Source organism: Octopus bimaculoides, chromosome 20 (assembly GCF_046866305.1).
Source record: "Octopus bimaculoides isolate indiv1 chromosome 20, ASM4686630v1, whole genome shotgun sequence".
In the NCBI taxonomy this organism is placed as follows: domain Eukaryota; kingdom Metazoa; phylum Mollusca; class Cephalopoda; order Octopoda; family Octopodidae; genus Octopus; species Octopus bimaculoides.
This window is the reverse complement of record NC_142947.1, coordinates 116,438-143,545: the sequence shown is the minus strand read 5'-3', so window position 1 is coordinate 143,545 and position 27,108 is coordinate 116,438. Positions and strand designations below refer to the sequence as shown.

Genomic DNA, 27,108 nt, shown 5'->3' with positions numbered 1-27,108 from the left:
AGGATCTATCTATCTATCTTTCTAGCTGTCTATCTGTCTGTCTATGTATCTATATAGTTAGCTAGCTATCTATTTGTCTATCTATATATATAATATATGCGCGTATGTATGTAGGGAAAAGAGAGGAGGAAACGGAAACAATAGATATAGAGATAGAAAAGAGAGAGGAGTAGAATAAAGAAAGAGTAAGACAAACAAGGGAAACAAAGAGAAACAGTCGGAAAGAGAGAGATAAGAGTGAAAATATTGAGAGAGAGAGAGAGAGGAAGTAGAAAGTATGATAGAAAAAAAAAAGAGAGCGAAAGAGAGTAAGTGACAGAGGGAGGGGCAAGAAGGAGTGACAGAGACTGATGAAAATGTAAATCAAAAAGAGGGAGAGAGAGATAAAGAATTCAGAGAGGGGGGAAGTGTAAAGGTTGAGCGTAAGAATCGGAGACAGAGGCGGAGGAGGAGGAGGAGAAGGAGATAGAGAATACAAATAGAGAGATACAGACATAAAAGTGAGAGTGTAAGTATATGATAGATGAGTGGCGGACAGTGAGGGTTAGAAAGAGTAGTGAAAGGAGCAATTTGTAGTGGGAGGAGGAACGAGAGAAGCAATTCGACGAAAGAGAAGTCTTTTTCCTCAATCTGTGAAATCGTTTTCCACGATAGTCTTGTTATATACACACACCATTATTATATATATGTATATATATATACACCAACGTATATATATATAATATATATACACACATATTGGCTGGTTTGGTGTTATTTTTTTTTTAATTTGATATATTACATGTCCAAGTCTTCACCTTAGTCGAACAGGGAGAAGATATATATATATATATACACATAATACATACATATATATATAAATATATATATATATATATATATATATCTGTGTATAAATCGTATGTGTGTATATATATGTATATACATGCACGCCCAGTCATCAAGTTAGATTTTGTCTAAATCTAGAAAATAATAAGTAATTTATTTTAATTTACATTATTAATTAATATTACTAATTACAAGAGGTTTGTTATAATTGACCAAAAAAAGAAAGAAAAAGGGTTTTTTTTTTTAAAAAAGGGTTGCATTTACAAATCAAGGAGTCAAAAATCCTGGATAAAATATATTTAAAGAATATTTTACAGAACGGAAAACAAAAAAAAACACAAGAATAGAAAGGAAATAATAATAATAATAATAGTATTATTATCAATCCCACAACATTCATTACCTGGATTTGTTTGAAGGAAGAAACATATTTAATTGAACAAGAGATACCAAATCTTCATTAATATAAATAATTAATATATTGTTGGAGTGAAAGAGAGAAAGAAAGAGGCAAAGAAGAAAAAAAAGATCTTTTTTTAAATCCATTTTCTACGTTTCCCACCAAAGAAGGCGGACAGGGAGCAAAAGGCCGAGGAAGTTTTACTAAAAAATGTCTAAATACAACTAAATTTGGAGAAATTTCTTGTATCCTACATGATAATACCTTACGCAACAAGCATTTTTCAGTGAAAAATTTATCAAATTACGAGGTGTATATACTAATATACACCCTGTTAAAGTGTCGTCTGGTTTTTACCCGTCATTACCAATACATATAACAAATCGTTTTATTGTGTTTCCATCATGGAAGTCACCGTCCGTTTGTTGTCTATAACCTTGGTTTTAATGGCTCTTCTTCAAACAACAGGTAAGATTTGTAGCATATATACACACACGAACACATATACATACATATATATATATACACATACATACATGAGTAAACATTCCCACACGATGACATGTATATTAAATGTAAGTGTATGTATGTATATACACTTATGCATGTAGAGCATAGATATGCATAGTAATTAGATATGATATATACATACAGAAATCGAATTCATAAATACGTGTGTATATATTCAGTTAATATACGCATAACAGTAACTACGTATACACAAATATGCTTGTGTGATTATATATATATGTGTGATTATATATGTATGTGTGTATATATATATATATATATATATGTATATATGTATTCACCGCGTACATGCATATATATGTATTTATATAAAACTAACTATTAAACATACGTAGAGATATGTATATATATTCATTTGGTGTGTATATTTATATTTTCACACGTATACGCTTACACGCATACATGTGTGTATATATATTCGTATATATAATACACATGTATATTCATTCACACGTATATATAGATACATACATTCATGTATACAAAACGTGTATACATACACCCACACATGTGTATATATTTGTATGTATGTATAATTTGATTATTGTGGTTTTTTTTTTTGAATGTTGCTTCAGAAATTTAAAAGAAAAAAAGATTTTATGCTTTTTAAAAAATTAATTATAATTAATTAATTAACATTGTTTTATGTATAAATATTAAAATGTTGAAAAGAAAAAAACTTATGGAAATTGTATTGAAAAAAATAATCGGTAGAGCGCCCGAGTTTAGCTTTTTTGTTTTTCTGGTTATGCTGCGGGTTCAAATCCCGCCTCCGCTGCTTCTTGCTGTCGTGGTTCAGCTACTAAAGACCTAATGGTTTGCAGAGGGTCGTGTGTGTGTGTGTGTGATTATACTTATATATCTGTGTGTGTGTGTGTGTGTGTATATATATATATATATATATATATATATATATATAATACAAATAATATGTGAGTATATGCATAACAACGTACATGTACATACCTACATCTACATGTATATATATATATATGTGTGTGTGTGTCTAGAAACTCTGTTAAATGTGGCCGAAGCGGTAGTGTCGGACGCAAAACGTCTACAGTTCATTTTTTGTCGAGTTCTGAGTTCAAATCCCGCCTCTGTCGTTTGACTTCATTTCTCGATATCGATAAAGTATTTGTGTGTGTGTGTGTATGTATATATATATATATATATATATATATATATATATATATACGTGCGCATACACTCTTACACACACACATACACATTGATTTTGTTCCTCCCCGTGTGTGTGTGTGTGTGTGACCTCGTGACTGCTACAAAACATGATTATTATTGCCGTAGGTTCAAATCTCGCTCGTATTAACAAGGTTCAACGTTCTTGTATAAAATCTCTTCCTCAGGCCGTCCACCTCCGTTAGAAACCTTGTTATCGCTTGTAGTTTAGCCCCAGGCCATCTACGAACCAGCAGACCATGTTATTTATATATATACACCGATATGTCCCACCCCCCTTTTTTAATCTTTCAACGACGGATGAATCGTGTGATTTGAGGTAAATTTGGCTGTTATTTCTAGCACGTCGATAATGGACCACTGCGTAGGGGATTTCCTTGTAGTTGGTCGTCGTTGTTGCTTACCCACCGGTCCCCCCTACTCATACAGTAGACTTGTCAAATGCGTTCCAGCCGTGATCAACCCCACGTTTTCTTGTCTTTTCATCTGAGGATGGTAGGATGTGATTTTGGAGAGATATGGCTATTTCTACCACGTATACTGACCCCTTAGAAACCATTCCCCTGTTTGTAGCAGAATTGTTAGTCGGGGAAGTGTTTAGGTAACCCCTTCATTGGTCCCTATCTTAAGAGTTAAGTGGGGAAAGAAAACTCCCAAAGTAAATGGAAGGACCGAATCGGCGAAATGTACTTTGTACTGAGACCAGTGTGCATCTGTATGGCTGTATATACCTAAGTATAGTACCCTATAAAATATATATTTGACATAGACATCAATATCTTGTGAGCTTCTCTTCCGTCTGTCGAATATGAAACCTTACCAAGGCCGACCCGACCAGCAGTACCAGTCATGTACTGGGATCGAATATGTAATCGACTGGGTCCTCACCACCCGTGTTGCTTGGAGTTGGAGAAAGGCATTATTGTTGCAACCTCCTCGTGCTCTCTTATGAGATTTGGACTATTCTTTGGTTTAGCTGACCATGTACAACATCGGACTGAAAAGTTCTGAGTTCGATTTCAGCCAAGATCTATTTATGTGTGTGTGTGTCTCATTCTTCCTGAGGTTGATAAAATGAAGTACTAGTTATGTACTGTTGGTAGATGTTGTCCCCTCCCCGGCTTTTTTTTTTTAATAATTGGACGAGGGTTTGGCAGAATCGGTATAGAGCATTAGATAAAATGTAGCTGTTTTAATTACGACCCGAGTTCAGATCCTGCGCTGGGTAAAAATCGTCAGTTCTTTCTTCCTGGGGGAAAGTTTAAAATAAAACCACCAAATCTACCAATAGCGGAGATCGATATATATGTGTGTATCAAATTATTTATTACGTCATTTGATCACTTTGCTCAGCAGATGCGTGATGGTCGTCGGGAGGGCAAGCCATGAAGGCCACAACCCTTCCTGAAGCGATGGACAGTATGATTGCAGATGCTACTGCATCGCTAGGGGATGCTGAGCTTGTGACCTGTCTTATCAAAATTATGTGCTCAGCAGGAAAGGCATGAACACCGCACAATCATGCAGCCGAATGGATTTCCTTGGGCTTCATGTCTTGAAGTGATTTCACTTCGGTAAACTATTTCGGTTGGGAAAAGGCATGAACGTTCCATCTTCTCCCTCGCTGTATGTGTGTATGTATGAATGATAGAATGGAAGTAAGGTATGCTGATACTTCTCTCTCCCTTTCCTCGGCGTTTCTTGGAAGAAGCAGTTCGGTCACGGTTTCAAATGTCAATCTCTCCCTGAACATCAGCCTATCCCATGGCCTTGGGTCTATCTCCCCTGATCGAACACAAGACAAGATCTAGCATTAAAGGCATTCTAGCTGAGATTATCTGACGGGATGCGGGGGGGGGGGTTCCCCTCTCCTTTGGCTACCTTGTCCAGTGTCACTTATATAAGATGATAGGTTGGGATTTAAGTGATAATTGGTTGCTATTTCTAGCAGATCAGCCAACCACTTAATCGCTCTATTTGCTTTTTTTTTTAAACGTACGTTAGTGGTGGAGCAAAGTTTAAGTTTCTCGCTAAACCGAATCGGTTAAGTAGGGTTTCGATTTCCTCTACTTACACTTTTAATTTGCTCCAAACGTTTTCTTTTTTTTTTGGACATAAAAAAGAAAGATGATCTGGGGTTGGGTTGCTTATGTTACCCCTTTCTACTATAGGCACAACGCCTGAAATTAAAGGCGGCGACGAGCTGGGTTGGGCTGCCGTTAGTGCGCTGGATAAAGTGCTTAGCTGCATTTCTTCCGGTTTTTACGTTTCTGAGTTCAAATCGCATCCGAGTCGACTTGGCCTTTTTTATTTTTTATATATATAAAGTACCATTTAAAGTACTGCGGTTGATAACATCGACTGAACTCCCTCTAAAATTGTTGGCATAGTTTCTGTTGGTAGAAAGAATTACCACAAGGGTGCAAGGGTTAGTTAGAATAATCGTTAGAGCGTCGGACAAAATGTCTTGCGGTATTTGTTCTCGTCTCTCTACGTTCTCAGGGAACAACTCTGCCTTTTTTTATTCCTTCCGAAGTCGGTAAAGAAAAAACCTTCGTCTATTCCCCCGGGAGGGTGGGGTCGGTCGATGTCATCGATGATTTCTAAGAACCTCGCTTGAAAATCGCTGGGGCTTGTTCTTATATTGGAAACCATTATTGCTAATATAAATGACTGGTGGTAGTGAGGGACTCTCGCCTTAAATGCTGTGCTGGTTCAAATCTTGTCGACGTCAGCTTTCGTCATTTCTTTGGGTTGGAAGAGTGGGTGGGGGTTAATATTAATTACAGAAATATTCTTTTTTTTTTTTTTTTTATTCTTTTACTTTTTTCAGTAATTTGACTGTTGTCGTCCATGTACTTTCACCGGCAAAAGCGAAAGCAAATTTATTGTAGGTTATGCATAAAAGTACGTGGGTTCTGGTTTCGATTCTCACTTGAATCTATTTCAGCTATGTCGTTAATAAACCTTTTAGTATCGCCAACCCACTCAGTTCCTGTTTTGATCTCTCATCCTCTCTCATGTTGTGTGTGTGTGTGTGTGTGTGTGTGTGTTCATTTAGCCTTTGGGGATGAACTCCCAAATTTACTACTATTAGCCTAATAAGATGTTCCCAATATATAGCACGCTATTGACTGAAACCCGAAAATAAGCTTGTCTTTCATGTCCCACAATATGATTTTGATATTGAAGTCGAAACCCGCCTAATGTATTGCATATGTATAATGTTTTAAAATACTTGAATATCTTTAATTTTATCCAAATTGTTTTATAATTGCAAGTATCTATGACCTTCTAGTTGGGGGGGCATGTGTAGATGTGTTCAGTATAATTTATATCGATTTTACTTGTAACACACGGTGTGTGTGTGTGTGTGTGTGTGTGTGTGTGTGTGTGTGTGTGTGGCCTCGTAGTGCTTAATAAACAGTATGGATACGTGTTTGTCTGATGCCTGTGTGTGTCGACTGAAAAATGACTGGTGTGTGTATATATATATATATATATATATATATATATATATATTTACCAGTGTGTATAGCAGTATTCTCTCATACGCAAGTTCAAATAGTGTGCTGTTTATAATCGATTGTAACATTTAACTGTGCCTTTCAGTCAGTCATTCACTCCAACACACACATAAGGCGCGCGCGCGCACATATACAAACACAAACACTTGCAGCAGTCGTACACACACTTGCACACAGTCACTCGCTCATACACACACGCACATGCGCTCTCTCTCTCTCTATGATCTGTTACGCCAAGATCTCTCTTATATTGAATTCAAGTATGCGAGTCATTTTCCACACTGAGCCTTGGGTTGCACGACTCGTAGTTTCCACTATCATACCACACACACACACACACACATATTCTCTCTCCCCCCTCTCTCTCTCACACACACACGCAGAGCGAGTATGCTTGCGTGTGTGTGTGTGTGTGTGTTGTATGAACGGTTAAGATTTAAATGTGAGAGAGTGATTGTAATGTTTTATATTCATATAACATCAATATCCTTCCTGCTATATTTTACCCTCTCTCAGTCAATATTGCTCACACACGCTTACACACATTTTGAAAATAAATTGTTTGGGAACAGAGATACTGTAACCATACATCCCTACCCGGAACTAGATACTGGGACCTTATCTAGTATTTCATTTCGTCCCCACATTAGAAGACGATGGGATAAGGTGTTGGTTTTTGAGGGACTCCTGCTCTAGTCTCTAGTAGGTCTGGAAGAAGCCCCACCTGCTTGCAATAGCTGTTAAATTTTGTTCATATCACAATAGTGGTATTAGATGTATACTACGACTAATATTACTACTACATCTGGAAAAAGATGGTTAAGTGTGACATGCCTTATGATGATCATAAACCTTGTCTCTACTTCCTGAGGACTGACTTCGTGCTAAACAAACTGTCATGAGACTCCTTCAGTTGTCTCAACTGTTGTTGATGCCGATTTGTAGGGATTTCTGTCGTGTGTGTGTGTGTGTGTGGTGCTTTCGTTTGGTCTGTGGCCGTGATGGCTCAAGCGAAATAAAAGAAGGTGCGTGTGTGCGCGCACGCCTCTGTAACCTTTCGAGTTAAGGGCGGCAACCATACTGCTATTTAATAGCACAACATAATACATGCGATCTTTTAATGCGTGTGTGAATAGATAGATAGATAAATAGATAGATAGATAGATAGATAGATATGTGTGTAATTGACATGTAGTAGTAGGTTGTACTAACAATGTTAAATTTGTTTAAATACCTTTAGTGTAAAGTATGTAAATAGGTTAGCTTGCTATTAAGATAGTTTTATACAAATTGTTGCAGACTATTTTTATTTTGTAATATAATCAACTCATAGTTGACAGTTGCATTTCAGAACACGCACACATTGTGTACTGAAAATAAGCTGCAATAGTTTTGTAATATCAAAATTAGTGGGGAGGGTGTTTGAGAGACTGCTGTTGAGGTAATAAGGTTTGTAAAAAATTTAAAAAATATCTGGTATTTGTCTGGGAATTTTTTTTTTTTTTTAACCAGTATCACTTGCAAATAAATAAATCTTACAAGGTGGTAGCTGGTTTTGTCAGAATTAGAACTAGCAGTTAAGTCTCTTAAATCACACCAATACCGACGCGGTGGTCACAGCAGGAGTCGGTGCTTGCCATGGAGACCTAACAAAACAAGGAAATTGTATACAGAGAGAGAGAGAGAGAGAGAGAGAGAGAGGCCTTATGTTGCGTACACAATTCACTACTATATTGGCCCTGTTGAGTCAATTATTTCATATGATCAGCCCCGGGTAATACTTGTATACGATAAGAATGTGTGGTTGATAGGGATTAAGACTCCTTAGAGCTGGTTAGCCACGGCAAGGCCCTTCCCTCCTAAGCTAATTCAATCATTTCGGTTTTTTTTTTTTTGTTGCTTTGTATTTTTCCATTCATAAAAAATTTCTATATTATTATTAAATACAAATTATTTCTTTTGGTTTTTATTCATTCATAATTTACAAAAATTTCGTTTAAAATGGTTTTTATTTCCATGTTCGGGAATTCCAAGAATATTTGATTAAAAATTCCAGCTTCTGAAAAAAGCCTTGCAACCATCCATTGATAATAATAATGGTTTCAAATGTTGGCTGGAAGCCAACGATTCTAAGGCGTGAAAGTGATGTGAGGTCGATACCACCGACTCCCAGTGCTCGACTGGTACTTATTTTATCGATCGACCCCACCCACCCCAGGATAAAAAGGCTGAGTTGAGACCTCGGTGGAATTTGAACACAGAAGAGCCAGAAGAATGCTACTAAGCATTCTGCCCGACGTGCTTAACGTTTCTGCCAGCTTTAATAATTCGCTCTCACTGCAGTCAACTTTGAAGTAGTACCTTCCTCTTTTACACACACACACACACACACACACACACACACAAAGTGCACACTTACTCAAGCATGCACATACACACAAAAGAAATTTTAGGCAGGTTTATTTTATAAGGAATTCTAGCAAGTTTTCCCATGAAATGAATATTTCGTCACTCCTTTCCCAGGCAACTTAGGTTTATAATCAACTGAATTTTTTTTTCTCAGAAAACACCAGAAATGTTTGCTAAAACTTAATATATATATATACAAGGTCTCTTTGCTCCACATTACAGTATTTATTTCTGGGGGAGGGGCCTGCATGGACTAACCCCTTATTTTCTACTACCCCACCCCTTCGTTCCCTCTTTTTTTAAATGTATTTTTTACTGAACATAATTACAGTGTCTTGTTAAATATTGTCATTCCTTTCTTCTCCAGTTAGGGATGTAAATCATGAAATTCTGAGAAATGTTCTGCTGCTGCTCCTCTCATGATACTAAGTATCTTACCATAATTCTTTAACGAAGGAGGGCGAGTTTAGCTGCTCTCTTTTTCACAATTAACTCTCTCTCTTTATAAAGTGGAATTTCCACCACCAAATTAACTGCGCCGTTTCTTTCATTCTCCGGGTTATAATACTTTTGTATGTGTTCCCCCCCCCCCCCCTTGAACGAAGGGTTAAAAACTCGATGCAACCAACAGTTTGCCAAAATTATTTCCCATCTTTATAACACACACTCCAACTATTTCTCGCTTCAGTTCCCCGTATATATTTTCTTCCCATGTACTATTATAGTATACACTAAATTACTAGTTAAAACTACTCGGTATAATAGTAATGATGCTTAGTTTAGTTTTCTGTTCTATATCATTTTCCTGTAACTTATTCGATCTTGTATATATATAACGCTAAAATGGTTTTTAGTTTCCCAATCGAATTCAATATCAGCATCTCTTGCTCTCTTCAGCATCTCTAAGTTCTCCATTCATCCCATCTCTTTCTCCATTTCCTTTTCCCATTCATTCATTCATTCATTCATTCCATTCGTTGTAATAAGATTCCAATCCTTAAAACCAGAAAGAATCTGGCATTGCTGAACAAGCCCCCTCCCTCCTATCCGCATTTCTTCCAACTTAAAGAAACCGGGGGAGGGGAAGACAAGAAAGCAAAAGCATTTTGATCGTTATTAGCGCTACTTTTCGAAATTAACCATTTTTTTTTTCTTTTTTTTTCTTTCTTTTTGTCGATTCTCACCACATTAAATTTAGAAATGAGAATATTGAGATTGTTCATGTTTTCTGTGGATGCAACTATTTTATTATGAAAGTCTGAATTCTCTAAAGGAAGATTTTATACACACAAGCACAAACAATGTTTTAGATGTGTATATCTTCCGCAAATTCTTCAGTTTTGATTATTCAACCTTCTGAGACGTTCATAGTTTCGGTTAATTTGTTGACTCATAAACCATTCATTATACTTTAGTCATTGTCCTTCATCATGTTGTAAGCTCCTCTCTGAACGAGCCAACGAGAGTTCTATCCTTGTATGCGGTCGCTCTCTCACCTACAGTCTGAAAAGAAAGATAAAAGCAGGCAAGAAGACGAGGTGTTCACGGTTGGCGTGTTTGATCATGCTACGAGCTGTTGTTGGTTGAGAACTGACCTGGGACTTACCAACAACTTCATCTTGTCCAGCAAACAGAAACAAGTGTTTGCTTGTCACAACAGTCCTTTCTGTCTGTTTTTTCCAATATTGAGAAGAGACACCCCACGATGGATTAACGAAAACTCTTGTATTATAAACCTCAATCCTCCGGATGCTCTCTCTCAAATTCCATAGCGATTACAAGAAAAAGAGAAAAGGACTCTACTACATGTTTGTTGAATTTTTTTTTATCATATCCTGCTACCACCTGCCAATCAATCTCGACTAACTTAGAAATGAGTCAGCCCTTTCTCAGATCACACCCCATCGTCTTCAAGTAAAGGAAAGACGCCTTGGACAAGGTAAACTGTGTAGCTACGCGAGGTTTGAAATTAGTATAGAACGGTCATGGCTAGAACGCTTTTAAAAGTCAGTTCCATCAAGGCAGCTCTGGGGTTATACAAAAATATGGATTTGGGTGGGTTTTCTCCCCATTTTATACTGGAAACAATCCGATGTTTTTCGGTTGTGTTTGGTTAACAATGACGGACCATTCGACCTGCTAAATATAGCAGACAAATTCCTTGAACAACACTCTAGAGGTGTGGAGGAAAAGCAAGGACACTGCTATTACTGTCTGTGAAAAGATGGGATGGTCATGGCTGGAACACCTAATTATAGATCTCGATCGAAATTGTGTATACACACACATACACAATAAAACACATGTATGTATATGTAATCCATTTCTACTAAGTTAGGTTTGCTGAAAGTGGTAGCCAGTTCTTCTATATTCTAGCAGCATATTTTCTTTAGAGTGGCGCACACACGCACACAGTGGTTAGCTGACAATCCCCTCCCATGCACGCGCATACTGCTGCTTAAGAGACAATCCCCTTCTCCATGAATATATACTGCTTAAAGGACATTCCCCTCTCCCATACGTACACGACCGTTAAGGGACCATTCTTACTACCCCATGCACGCATATATTTCATACTTGGGCTCCTTCAGTTTTCGTTTTTAGTCTAGTCTTGAAATGATATATTCATTCAAGTTAACGATTTTGGAAGTTGTTAAAACGTGGGTGTAAACCAGATGTGGCAGCTCTGTAAAAGTGGTGGTCATTTGTGGAATGATTTCATTGCAAGGTTCACCCTTTTCACCAATAACACGAATTACGCGAGATCGAAAGGGCAAGGAATTGATCTCTCTCTCTCGCGCGCGCACTCGTCACTAAGTTTGACTAAGGATGCCGAAGCACCTACATTCCTAGAAATAAGAGTTAAAATACTCCAGTCACGATTGTATTTTCCTCTATGGTATCACGTTGCGCCTGGCTGTTTATATATATTAACCACTGAAGGATTGATACGGGCACCAGTCGACCTGCTAGATAGATATTAGCAGACCAATCTTACCCTTCTGGCATGGAGAAAGAATAAAAAGAACTAGACTGATATACTGTCCGACAAGAGGGGATGGCCATTGCTGGAACACAACTATATGTAGATCTCTGTCATTGTTGGAATGAAACAATTCTGCGTTAGGTGGGAAGTTTTTATTTTAATTTTTTTGGCAAGGTCTGTTCGTGTCGTGAAATTCTATTCGCGTCTAAACGTGTGTGCGTGCACTTCTACATTTCAGGCGCATAAACCCAGCAGGGTAAGGTTTTAATCTCTGGCAGTTGCACAGCAGGTAGTCAGCGCTATGAATTTATTTCTCTTCGAGTAAAACAAACGGAACGAATGGTGCTTCAAATATATACTAGAAACATTTCAAGCTACTTAACGGCTAATCTCGATGTTTCGCTGATTATTCACCTCTTCAGCCGCCGTTGAACCAAAGACAGTTACGTAATACATTTGGTTCATCTCGAGTGGTTATTAATCGTTTGTGATATATATGTGTGTGTGTATTATATATATGAGTATTAATACATTCTTTTTTAATTATATGTATGAATTGCAGCTGTACAGGGGCGCCGCCTTGAAGGGTTTAGTCGACAAATTGACCCCTGTACTTATTTTTAAAAGTGTGGTACTTATGTTATCGGTCTCCTGCCGAACTGTTAAATTACGGGGACGTAAAACAAACCAACATTGGTTGTCAAGTGGGGGTGGGGTACACGCACGACCGATTTCTACAGTTTCCCGCTTTCGGATTCACTGACAAGGCTAGTTGTAACTCGGGTCTATACTAGGAGACACTTTGCCCGAGGTGCACGCAACTGACTGAACCCAAAATCACGGGTGGGGGGAGGTAAAGAATACTCACACCACTCGTTTTTGGCGTAACCAAAACCCTAACGACCGCGCGTGCGTATTCTTTACTTTCGCCACCACGGGTACTGACCGTAAAGCGAGCTTCATAACCACACAGCTATTCCAACGCAAACACACACGCAATTTAACCCCAGTCTCCCCCCCCCCCCCATGGGTTTCTTTTTAACCCCCAGTATTCTACACAGTATTGTTGATAGTTTTTATTGACTTGGAGTGCCACCATTTAAAACGATTCATTGCAATTTAGATCGACAAGTGACGGAGAAGCACGGGACTGTTTATTGAAATCTATAGAATTACTGAAATTGTAGCTGATCAGATAGTTTTATTTGTTGACAACAGGAAACGAATCTTGTCCCACCCGGCACCAGCCGACCTATTTTGTGTGGGTGTACTTTATACTTAGTTCAGTCATTGGACTGCGGCCATGCTGGGGCACCACTTTGAAAGGTCTTGTCGAACAAATCGACCTCAGTACTTACAAAAATAAGTCTCGTACGTATTCTATCGGTTACTTTTGCCGACCCATAACACTATATTTACACAAACATAAATTTATACATCCACGCGCGCGCACACTTCTTTCAGTTTCCGTTTACCAAATTCACTTACAAGCTCGTGGTGCCATTCAGTGGGACTGAACCCGGAACCATGTGGTTGAAGCAAACTTACAACACACGTACACAAACACTGATCTAGATTTTTTTAGGTTTAAGTGTATTTGTATTTGAAAGTGATAATCTAAAGCTGGTACAGGTTTTGTATTATTGACTTTTGAGAAACGGAAGGGGAGAAAGAAACTCGAGAAAAAATAATGAAAACCGTTTTTTCATATTTCCCTTGGAAATCGGGAAGGACGATTCCACAAGCTTTTTGTTCCTGGAGATATTTGTGAGTGTGTGTGTGCGTGTGTGAAGGTCAGTTTTTACCATAAAGGAGAGAGAGAGAGGGGTGAAACGTTGGTTTTAAATCTGGAAGCTGACAAAATCAAAAATGGACTCGCCGGAGTCCATCCATTATGATAAAGGTGATTTGATCTCTTAGCTATTCACTCCCCCCCCCCACTTTGTGCTGTTTTAAATAATTATTTCCAGTTGTGACGAAGGATTTATTTTCATTTCCGATAAAATTTATCAGTTTTAGTTAACATAATTTGCTAGAATATTTTGTACTTCGATTATATTGCAAAAAATAAAAATAACTATATATATATGAGTTTATTTTTATTTCACAAAGAAATACACAAACTAATGATTATAGTTGGGGGGGTAAATATAACTGGTTCCCAAGTCGCGATATAAGATATTTTAATTCAGAAAGTCCACTGCAGTAATTATGTTAAATAATAATAAATTTTGTAGCATTGCTCTAATTTTTATCATACATTAACACTTGCCTCCTCCTCCTCCTCCCACCACTACTTTCGCTTCTGCTGCTCTAGCGCTACCTCTATTGCTACCTTCTAAAATCTCTTTCCTCACCTTACTACCCCTTCACTCACTCTTATCTTCCCTTCCACAGCTTTTGTTAATTCCCACTCCTCCTCCTCTCACTTTGCTCCTTTGTTTTTCTGCACCTGCTACTGTGCTGTCTTTCTTTACCTCCTCCCGCTCCTACTACTAAACCTCGTTCTCTCTTTCTCTCTCTCTCTCTCTCTCTCATGCTTGGGTTTTGTTTATTTCTCCTGCCACTGTTTCTTTATTTCTAATGCTGCCTCCTCCCTTCACTCTCCTTCCTTTGTCAATATACCTCACACCTCCTCCCTTAATTGGCATTCTCTACCTACCCCTCTTTCCCCCCTCTCGTTTTCTGCTTTATTCTGCTACTACCTTCATACCTTACTCTCTCCCTTCCCCTCACTTGTAAACAACAGCACAAACACACACACACAAATATCTCCTCCCACCATTCTCGTTATCTTTCCCTTTTTTCTTCTCCCTCTTTCATGTCTCCAGAATTCTCTCTTCCCTTTTCTCTCAATATTTCCCAAATCAAATATTCTAAATATATTGATGACTCTTATTTAGAAAGCAAAATTGAATTTCTTACTTCTGGACAGATTCGCTATATTTTATTGAAGATCTTCAGAGACACCTTGTAAATATAATTTTTACTAAGAAAAGCATCAAGTGACATAACAGTTAAACCATTTTACAAAATATATGGAGATAGATATATATATATATATATATATATATATAGATAGATATGCAGGGCAGGGTATGGCTAAGAAGTTTGCAATAAAGTGGTTCCAGGTTTAATAGCAACTTTGGATTCCTTTAACAGAGTTTTGTCCCCCCCCCCCGCTTCAACCCACTTGTCATGGGTGCTGCTCCTTCATAGTTTATATGTAGCAAGCAGAATTGTCACAAAAACGTAGATAATGAGTTGTACATTGCTGAGATTTCATGAATGATCATGAAATGTGTATTAAAGATTATTTGTAGAAAAAAAGATTTTCAAAGGTTTATAAAGTTATAGGCGCAGGCATGGCTATGTGGTTAAGAAATGTGCTTTGCAGTTCAATCCCATTGTGTGGCACCTTGGGCAAATGTCTTCTACTACAGCCTGGGTTGACCGATGCTTGTGAATGAATTTACTGGATGGAAAGGAAACTGTGTGGAAGGTTGGCATATATATTTGTGTGCGTCTTTGTGTTTGTCTTCTTCGCTGCTTGACACATGTTGATTTGTTTGTGGACCTATAACTAGCATTTGGTTAAAGAGACTGATGGAATAAAAGTACAGAGATCAGTTTCTTCAACTGAAACCTTTGAAGATAGTGCTCCAGCGTGGTCACTTCAATGACTAAAACAAGTGAAAGGACAAATGAAGTTGGGCAATGAAATAGTTGACACTCACCATCTTGTTTCAAGTTGTTTGGAGTGAAAGGTTATGGCCTTGGACCTGTTATATTTCAAGTGAAAGTCAGACTCTTTAAAAATGCAAAACTCTTGTGTATTTGGTTCCTTTTAATGTTTCGATTGTCAGTTGTTGATCAGAATATTTGTGGAATACCAGTCCCCTGGGTGATTGAAATGTGGGCAGTTAAGTAGCTAATAAACATTTGAATTATTGATGACCATCACTCATAGATATCATTTCTTAGGAATGAACCTGTCGGCAACAACATTTTGTTGTGTATTTAATTGTCTTGAATTAAAAACACCGGTGTATGGCAATGAATTATGGTGATGGTGTGAGGAAAGTGAGAAAAGCATTTATATGGATGCTTTCTGGTTGGTTTGTGTGTGCATGTTGAAATGATATTTGTAAATTAAGTGAAGACCTTTAGAACACATAGCTGTGAATTATAGGATGATGTGAGAACATGTTAGGTATTGGAGCTGGTTTACAGATATTTTCTAAAGTGGAGATAGTTAAAACTTCACACAACCTGAAAAGGTTTTAAAAATTATGAGAAATAGGATATAGTTGGTATTTTAATTATCAGATTTATCTGGAAAAAAATATATAAATTTTTATTTTTATCATTGCTGACTTTTTCAATCTAGTAAAAGCTACTGCCAACTGGTTTTGTTCTTGTTCCTGTTGTGGAGTCCTAAATCAACCCTGATCAAATAAATAGATTTATGATCTAAAGGATTCCAGCCATGACCATCCCCACATCCTTTATTCAGACAATTCACTAGAACATTACATTACGATGTAATTTGAAGATTTTGCTACCATTTCTAGGAAATGGAACAACTGGCACAACCCTTTTTTATCCCTGGTGGTTGCAATTACAGTGGGACAAGACAACTTTACTGTCTTTTCTTTTTTTATTGTCAGCATGCTGGGGAAAATGCTTAATGGCATTTTATATCTTTGTTCTGTGTTCAAATTTTGCTGAGGTCAACTTTACCTTTGATCCCCTTAAGGATGAAATAAGTACCAGTTAAGCACTGGGGTTGATTTAATCGACTCGCCCCCCTCCCCTGAAATTGCTAAACCTGTACCAAAATTTGAAACCAATATTTAAGACAAAAAGTTAACTTCAACTATTGCTATATTCAGTGTTGGTTCCTGCAGTGTTCTTGAGCACATTGGATACCAATGGCTGTAGTTTTTCCCTACATCTGGACATGAGATATTGGCTTCTCTCGTCTTGATTATGTATGTTCTGCACCATGTAGCTTCTGACGTCCCTTTCTTCTTCCCTCCCTTGATGTCCATTTGAAAGCTGTTTTAGAGAGGCATTGTTCTAGTAGCTGGACGATGTAACCTGCTAGTTTTAATCTGCGTTTTGTAATGTTTTTTTTACTAAGTGATCTTGTGTTGGCTCTTAAACTATTTTTTGTTTGTCTGGGGTATTTACTCCAATAGATGGACCAAATTTTTCTTTATCTGTTTCACTTGTAGTGAGGATTCAACCATTTTAAAGTATATGCTTCCTAAACTCTATCATATAACTTCAAATTTTGTCATTGATCAGAAATCAGATATCAAAACTAATAATCTGTTTCCTTATAAATCAAATATATTTTTGAGTCTTCAAATTGTAGCTTATGTCACGAAATCTAAAATTTGAGCACTCTATTCGAAATTGCCACTTCAACAATTGAGTTGCTCTGTGTTGGAAATATGATGTTCATGTGAAATTGTTCTTTCCAAAAACTTCAAATTCTATAATGGCTTGATCATGTTGCATTTTTAGTTTCGAAAATAAAGGTCTGTTTATGAATGGATGGCATTTCATTGATTGCATCAACAGATTTAGTTCTGTTCTTTGGATTTCTGTTTGAACTACTTAAAAGCAAGAAATAGGTTCAAATAGCAGGGATGCTAGCTATATTTTATAATCCTTAACACTAGCTAGACTGCCAATGTTGACTACATACCCTGCTGAACCTTAACATTTTGATAGACTCTCACAGAATTTTACACATCCTATAAACGCTACTCCCCCCTTCCTCCCCCTCTCATACTGTTTTGTCACCAGTTTCAACTACTTCAAGAAGCTGAGTGTTTCCAATATTTCAGTTTCCAATATTTCAGATATAAAATAAAGACAATCATAGTGCTTTGATCAAATTTATATTGCAATAACTTATTTTATTGTAGAAATTATTTTTCCGCATTCAAAATTGTCTTATTCTAGATATTTTTAAAATGAATTTCGTGTCAGTTAAACTTCATTTCAGTTGCTTATTTGGTAGAACTTGCCCATGCTTGTCCTAGATTTTATCTGCCTTTATTATAATTTCAATATTTGAATAAATGAGGGAGCCACTATGTGATCACTCAAACTTTTGGAAATAGCAGCCAAATGTCTTCTTAAATCAGACTCTTAACAGGGAAGATCACATAGAACAGGGTTATTCCCTTAAGAGAGGAGATGGTCATAGGTCTGTCTGTCTTCAGTTTAGTGGTTCTCAATCTTTTTAATATCTGGGCCAGATCCAAAACCTGGATTTTTTTCTTTTAAGGTGCCACACCAAAAAAAGTAAAACAAAACCAATTAAAGAAGAATATATATCTATAGAGGGAAGACTATCGAGGGCTGAATGTGGCCCTGTGAGCTGCAGTTGTGAACTGTTCAGTTGGATGCCTGGCCTGGGATTAAGCAACAATAACTAATTGACTTGAATATATTTTCACAAATATCATTTACAGTCATTCATTTAATTAATTGCTTTTATTTTATAGTTTTGATTGTTTGACATTTGCATTTGTTGTTTCTCTTCATTAAATATTTGGTCCCAACTCAATTCACTTCTGAATTGAAATTACTGTGCACTCAGTCTATTGAGTATTATTAATGATATGTTGAAAGATCGATTGAATTGTGTTACTTGGCTCTACAATAAATCTCGGTTGGCCTAGTCAAAGTGAATCAATCAGTACAATTAGTGTTTTACTCTTCTATGACTGAAACATTGCTATTCTGGAACACTGCTTTAACTGTTTTTTTTTTTTTTTTTTTTTTTTTTGTGGTTATTTCTGAAAATATCTGAGATAGAACAAAAACTAGATGCCAATGTATTGGGGCCAATTATATAATTGACTAAAAATAGTGGTTTTTGATTATCAAACTCATCAGGTAGACCTCAGTGATATTTTGGTTATGTCCTGTTTATTTTAGTTCAACTTCCTCACTGTGCACATGCACACACATGCACACTGTTTCTGTCTACAAAATTTCAATGAAAAGGTTTTGTTTGACCAAAGGTAGTTGCCAAGGACACTGGACTTGAAATCAGAACTATGTGGTTGAAAATAGAACTTAACTACATGGACATATATAATGTCATGAGTTTTTAATTATTCCATCCAAAGATCTGCAGCTAGTCTGTGACACTGTCATTTATTAAGCAGGCCATATCCAGCCAAAACATTCTACCTGTTTTATGTTCAAACTGGCTAGATCTGGCATTTCACTCAAACCCTACAATATCATTCTAAAAATTAAGTTTCCTGATTGCAATCTCATACGAAGTGAAGCATGCTGGCTTCATTTCTTTCAAGCTTATGCATCTCCTCAGCTGTCACAGCCCATGTTCCACTGCCATGTAGCATAGCTGTTTGCACATGGGCATCATACAATCTGCCTTTCACTGAGAGAGGGGCCCTTTGTTGCCAGCACACACACACACACACACACACACACACACACCAGTAGCATCTAATCAGTCTGTTTGTAACTAGTAGAATATTTGTCAGATGACTAAATCACTTATAGTTGAAACTAACTTTAGTAGTTTAGTAACCAAATCCATTAGTCAGCTCTGATCAAGTTAACCATCCCTCAGATCACAGGCATTCCTTTTGTGACCATCCTGTCTTTTCATGATGCACTGAGGGTATATATGTGTGAGTGTGTGTACTTAAGTACAAAGGAATGAGAGTAGGTTCAGTGTGTGTCATAAGATGTTATGTAGTTTGAGGTAGATTTTGCTGCTATTTTGCATGTTTAGTGTCCAAGTTGAGGTTCTCTGGTTTGCTTTTTTTTTTTCATGAGGGACTGTTGATTTACTAAATTGTTTTTAAAAGAATAACAAGAGCTAAAGGGAATATCTTTACAATGATGGCTGAAAGCTATTACAAAGTGGACTAAGATTTACTGTGGAGGTCAGAATAACACTGAAGCATAGTCTAAATTGTTTCTTGTTCTTGTTGGAAAAATATTTGCCAATACTTGACCAAACTCATCAAATCACTAATAATGGATTCAAATTTTGCTACAAGGTTAGCAATAATAGATGAGGGAATATGTCAATTTCCTTGAACCCAGTACTTGACTGGCATTTCATCAACCCTCGACAGGATTTGAACTCTGAACATAAATGGGTCAGAAGAATGTCTGATGTGTTAATTATGCCAGTTCGCCATTTTAAAAAAAAAGTTATCACCAAATATTTTGAATTAATAAGCTCTAGTAATTCGTTGCCTTTCATTTGTGATAAAGCCTTGTTTTTATGACTTCATCTGAAACACTCCTCAAAGGCTTAAAAGACTAGTTACAGACGTGGGTGTTACAGAAAAGAAAAAATTGGGGAATGGTGTATTTTTTAAGAAAACTTCCGAAATTACTATTCTTGCATGAATTGAATAAATGAAGTATTTTTCTTCTTGGTTTGTTATATTTTATGTTGAAATTTGTCCCATCTGATGTGTTGTAAAAAGTAAAAAATTCCAAATATTTGCTGACTAAATTGACAGTACCTTCGAGCCTGTTAAAAGTAGGTGACAGCTAATTCATGTTTTGTCTAGTTATCTCTGCCTCAGCAAAGGCAGAGGTATTGTTTTCAGTCATGTTTGTTTGTTTGTCCATGGACAAGATATCTCAAGAACAGCTGGATGGATTCGGATGAAACTTTAAGGGATGTTTGGCCTCGTGGCTGGCTCAAACTGATTAGATTTGGGGATTGATCCGGTACCAGACAAGGATTCTTGATTATTTGTCTTTTTTTTTTTGTTTTTTTTTTACTTAATTTTTCAGAGCGTTCGGCTTCGTTTTTAGTATTCCCGTTTGTGAGAGCAGTCAAGTTTATTTCAGATATTCTCATTTTAAAAATCACTTCCAGCTAATCATTGAGAGGATGTTGGTGTTGCCATAGCGAAGGTTTTCATTCTCTGAGCGCTCTTGCTTGTATTGTTTTTACTTGATTTCATTGTTATAATAATAAACGCTCATTGCTCAACTTCATAGAAACAGCTGAAGACAGGCAAACTTTGGGTCTGTCTTTAGCAGTTAAGACCTTTGGGTATTCTGTCTCCTCACTGTCTTCTTTTGTTTACTCTGTTGTCATCAGGCTTTGTTATCTTAATATGGTGTCCAGTAGGATTAGCCTCTTATTTTAGGTTGCTAAGAAGCTGCCTGATGGCCTCTGCTCATGTAGTGACTTCATTGTTAGTCACTTTATCAGTATGCAACTTCCCAGTTTTTCATTTAAAGAACCACTATCTCTTTAGTGGTAAAATTTTTGCACTTGTTGAATGTTCCTGGTCACATTGGTTGGTTTATGTTGAAATGAGGTCATCAATTGTAGTTCTTACTTACTGATGTTGAAATCCTCACTTTACTAGAAATGTAATTTAGAAACACCCACACACAGTTTATGATGAGCTCTAGTTTTTGGCACATAGGCATGCTGTTTCCTCTCTCTCTTCCTTTACTACTACTAATATAAATCCTTTCTACTAAAAGCACAAGGCCTGAAATTTAGTGGGAAGGGACTGGTTGATTACACTGGTACTTAATTTATTGACTCCAAAAGGATGAAATGCAAAGTTAATCGCGGTGGAATTTGCACTCAGAACGTAGCAGCAGACTAAATACTGCTAAGCATTTCGCCTGGTGTGCTAAAATATGACTTGTGTTCCTTGCAACTGGCTGGGCTTGTGTCACTGCCACTCTGGCATTTCTCTTGTTTCTAATATAACTCGTGTGTCCAATGCCCAACTCCTTAGTTTCTCTACCAGTCTTCTATATACATGTTCAAAATAGATTGGTAAAGCTGTATAGAATCATGTTCTTCTTAATACTGGATGTTAATAGGCTTTTCCCTGAACTCAAATATTTCAATAAAATTAATATACATGTGTATGCTTATGCTTTTTATGTAAGCACATGTCTAGACATTTATAGATATATATAGAGAGTTTATGTAAGGCTAGGTCATCATCATACATCCACTTAGCTTGTTAGTATGAACTGAGTGGGCTGTCATGATTTGCATACATTCTCATTTAGATACTCTTGACTTACAATGTCACCACCCGTTCCTCAACCACTTTACAGAATTCATTCTAAAGTAATTGCAGAATAAACAGACACATCATAGAGTTGTTTGCATCCATTTTCCTTTGAATAGAAACGTGAGGCCATATTTTACAGCTTTGCTTTCCCTATTGTCAACACTTACCTGTTTTAAAACAAATGATTTGTTATATTTTACTGGTCCTCAAAAGCACAAAACTACAGGACCTTGCTTACAAGAGATGTAACCTTGCACATGCACGCAGAACAGGATTCCATACAATTTCCATCCTACCAGTTTTACTTGTTTACTATAATATGAAGCTGGCCAGTGTCGTACTCTGGGACAGAACTTTAGACCACCAAGTTAGAAACCAAACTCATTTGTAACTTTTCCATATTAAAAAATGTTACAAACAATTAACTTCCAGACAAAGCTTCCAAAATTAAAAGCTGTTTTCTGTAATAGTTATAAAAGAAATAAACTACAAATACATAATCCCTATATTTAAAGCACCTTTTGAATGTAGCTTGAAAGATTGTTTGATGTGACCAAAATTATTTGATAAAATATTAAGCTATCCTTGCAATTTCCATTTAGTCAGAGTTGGTAAAAATTCACAGCCTGTATCCTTGTGTGTGTGTATCTGTGTTTATGTATTCTAGGGTGGACCCTGCTTTGAAGCAGGGTGCAGGTTAGGAGTTGTTATAATGTTTATGTTGTGTGCATACAATTCCAGATGTAAATTTTGAAGTTTATTCTCTTACATCATTTCATTTTTACCATATATCTGCAGGAGTTTTTCCCCCTCTAAATTTTGAAAATAAAATAATTTGGCTGCATACAGTAAAAGGATAAGTTTTTAATTGTTCAAGTTGGAATTCAATTTAAGGCTATGCTGGAATATAGTTTTAAGCATTCTGCATCTTATAACCACATGCGTTGGACCACTTATATCATGCAGATGGCATCTGTGACTAGCAGTCCAAGTTAATATGACAAGTACCTATAGAGTTATATACTATTTGTTATCAGGAATCCAAAGACACAGTGTTTGGTGTGTGACTGTGTGAGCAATAATCAATAAAAGACTTTAGTCTACAAGCAATGCAACAAATATAATTGATTGGAATTGATCACCTGTTGTGACTATGGCATTGAATGTCATGGTTGAAATATTGAGATTTCTTTCTTCCTTCCCTGAACCTCCATTGACTGGAATTTCATAACCATCTGTAACTGCTTTTGTTTACTTAGAGACATTCAAACTCAGCTGTGTATCATTGTCAGATGGTGGCACTTGACACAGATCACGAACGAACGTCAGACATTCTCTTCCTAGCATGGAAAAGTTATGGTGGCAACTCACTTGGAGAAGGCTAAATATTTTCCTGACACTTCTCTAGTTTTAATTGGAATTCAGGCTAGACTTTAACTAGGTTAATAAGAATTGTAGGTAAGGATCAGGAAATGCTTAGGCCATTAATACCTGCTACTGGATCACAGTATTTTAGGACAGAAATTAATGGAGGAGATGGGTTTACTTCTAACATGACCTACATCATACAGAAGACAGTCGAAGTTGATTATTAAAGGACTTCCTGTTTTGTGTCAGTCGAGATGCAGTCAAGTGATGTTTCTATAAGTTTTATGTTAATTCTCTTTGAAATATGGTTGTCATTTTTGACATAATTTTTGTACTGTCTAAAACAACAAAAAAGTATTTCATATTTGAAAGTTTGACTTTTTTGTCTTGCTTCTTAAGACTGTCTTTGCAAGTCTCTACAATGCAAATGCATTTGATTTCATAGAATCAAAGGAATTTCATTTTAGCACTGTTCCTAAATATTAACTGTTTTGCCTGTTCTTATAATTCCTGTAAATAAGTTTCTTTTGTAATGATTTTCAGATATTTTCCTGTAATTCTTTGGAATTGATTTTAGTAAAATAAGACATTTTCGCATTTCTCTCACTAGTGCTGATACTACAAAAAGGATGTACCCTGTACACTTTTCTTTGCAAAGTGTCTGACATTAGGAAATACATCCAGCCATAGAAACTAAGAAATCAGAACAAGACGGTTGGGTGGGGTGGGGTTCCTAACCTATTGGATCCTATTTAGCCATCTGATGCCAGTATAGAAAGCAAACTTAAATGATGATAATGCTGCAAATTATTTTATAATTCAAGGAATATTAGTAATACACATCAGTGGTGATACAAAAATACTTATGTCGTGTTTATTTGTCTTATTTTGCCTGACTTGCTAGAAATAGCAGCCAGATTCCCTCAAGTCACATGCTATTGTCTTAAGTGGAAGGATTCATTAAGCAATAAAGCCATACTAATAGAGTTACAAGGTAAATCCCAGCTGGAATGCCTTTGATTATAGACCTGCTCAATCAGAAGTGACCTGGTTGAACAATCCCTTCTTTGAAGGGAGAGATTTGCGAAGCAGATTTAAAGAAACTGGTCTGAGTTGTGTGATGTGATTGTTTATTTAATTGTGGATAGCACATGTTAATTTGAAGATGAAGGCAATGTCATTGACAACTGCTTGTCATGTTGCATGTTAGTACTTTGACAGAGACAGGGTATATATTGCTAGATGCAGTGTAACATAGCTTCTCACGAAGTTTGGTATTGGATATAAAAGAGGAAACTACATAAATTCCAAGTTCCCTACTAATATTGAGTTTGAGGTCGTCGCCCCCTCCCCCCCCCCCCGCCTTCTTACAGTGCTGTGTAAAATATATCCATGTATTTCATAAGCATTCTTCCCCAATATTTTGTTACCTATTGCTTGTTATCATTGTTTAAAAGACAAAACAAACACTGAGTTGGATTTGATAGGATTTTCGCTGGTATATCGCAAGTTATTTATGTCTTCCTAACTATACTGTCGTGATGGGGCTGCTGCTTATCTAACATTGAACATCTCAATCTAGTTAAGTTTTTGTATCAGCCCTCTCTCTCTCTCTCTCCCTCTCTATCTCTCCCTCTCTATCTCTCTCTCTCTCTCTCCCCCTCTCTCCCCTCCCCCCTCTCTCCCTCCCTCCCTCTCTCGCTCTCAACATTGTTTGCAACTTGTCAGTGAAATATTTACATGCTTTACGCATGAGGAAGCACAATCAATAGTGCATAACTAAATGCCTTTTGGTATTTATTTACACCCCTTTATGTTCTGAGTTCAAATCCTTCCCAGGCTCACTTCACTTTACTTTCTTCTAAGGTCGATGTAGCAATTACAGCCTCACAGTCTGGTTGCTGAAAGAAATAAAATGATTCCTATTTGGTTCACATTAGATGAAAATAAAATGGAGAAGTCTGTAAGACACAAAGCCATTCTTTTTATTCACAGAAAAGCAACGTTAGAGGAATATATATTTTGACAGGGATTTATAATAAATTAATTTTAATGTTTCAGCAAAAATGAATTTTAGCAGTTTTAGGAATAGTGTACTTTAAAGCTAAATTTATAACTAAAATGTCTCCTTATATTTTAGGTTGGGTTTCATGTTAAACACATGGAAACTGCCTACAGTATTAATTTCAGATAGCCTTATGTGATAAGGAACAGGACTTAAAAAAAGGAAGGGGGATTCCCCTTCACTCTCTTTCCCTTCAGAGTTATATGATCCCTAAATATAGCAGTTTTATTGGGTTGCTTAATGAAATGGTACTCGTTTTGATAATATTTACATTTGATTTAAAACAATGCAAAATGTTGAATGTAGGCAGAAAAAGAATTTATTTTATAGAGTGAAAGTCAGTGAATTTTTCTATGTTATAGCTAACCAATTAAATTGCAAATGTGTAATTAAAAATTGGTAGCTAACAAATTTGACCATGTTTAATTAAGATTGGTAGCTGTATATTGGCTTATTTTATGATTTTAGATTTAAAAGCTAATTTAAAAATCCAACATACCTACTGATATACTAGAGATATAAGAATGTTTGTGTATACCTCATACACACCCACTCCACTAGATATTATGGATCAGAATGTTTGTATATACCTTCATACACACCCACTACATATTGTTATGGATATGGTAGAATAGTAACTTGTCAGGTTTGAGTCTAAACTTGGTTTCAGTTTTCCAGTGAAAAATGTATTAAATTTACAGCTATTGTTTAACCCAAGGTCAGCCCTGATTAAATGGATCTATGATCAAGTGTTACAGCATGATCATCTGGTCCTTTTATCAGCATCTAGGACTCTATTAGCCAATATCATTCCCTTTTTTCAAAAAGGTAGTGGGGTAGGAGAGATGTGGCTGCTATTTCTAGCAGATTGCTTGGCCTTACAGAAGATTTTTTCATTAATTCATCAAATTTCCTTGTGTTCCGTGACCCACCTAACTTGGAAGAAAACAACCATTCATTTGAGTATTTTTTTAGGTTTGCTGAATGTTTCAGAAGAATGTAGAGAAGTTATAACCATTATAGACATTACAAACATGTCTCAACAGAGAACAGGATATATTAGACAATGGGGTGAGATTAAAGTTTGTAATGTCTTTCAATCAGCAGGCTTGGGGCAGAATGACAAAATCATCCATCTATTTATATAGATAGATATACACATACAGTCAATTCTCTCTCTCTCTCTCTCTCTCTCTCTCTCTCTCTCTCTCTCTCTCTCTCTCTCTCTCTCTCTCTCTCTCTCTCTCTCTCTCTCTCTCTCTCTTCTTTCTCTCTCTCTCTCTCTCTCTTTCTCTTTCTTTCTCTCTCTCTCTCTCTCTTTCTCTCTCTCTCTCTCTCTCTCTCTCTCTCTCTACACACATACACACATGTATATATGTATGTATATTTATATATATCTAAAATTGGTTCCAATGTTTGTAGACTAGAATCCAAGTACATGAAGTAAGTTACACTGGTTAGAATATCTGAGGTGTAATTGTATACCTATCTGTATAGAGGAAGAACAATTTGGTTAGGTAGAACAAGATAAATTGAATCAACTTGAAATGAATTATCATGTTATACTATTTTAACATTAGTATGAGATCTTCCTTCTGTCCCCTCACCCGTCATCATTCAGAGAGGGGTGTACAGTTATAACTACCTACCATTTGACTTATTACCTCCAGAAAAGCTAAATAGACACGAGTAGGATTTGAATTCATAAAGAGTCA

At 36.6% G+C, this 27,108-nt stretch overlaps 1 protein-coding gene across 27 annotated transcripts in view; it reads left to right on the top strand.

The window, feature by feature from the left end:
• The first annotated feature begins 532 nt into the window (after positions 1-532).
• LOC106878297 (neural cell adhesion molecule 2) overlaps positions 533-27,108 on the top strand; it is a 131,339-nt gene continuing 104,763 nt past the window's right edge. For 25 of the 27 annotated variants that reach the window (XM_089337868.1, XM_089337860.1, XM_089337866.1 and 22 more), the window contains exon 1: positions 550-1,696. In XM_089337868.1, coding sequence (XP_089193994.1) covers positions 1,633-1,696 — 64 coding nt within the window. In that variant the 5' untranslated portion in view covers positions 550-1,632. Of the gene's footprint in view, positions 1,697-27,108 lie in introns of all 27 variants that reach the window. The other 2 variants (XM_052975242.2, XM_052975237.2) reach the window with 2 other exon arrangements.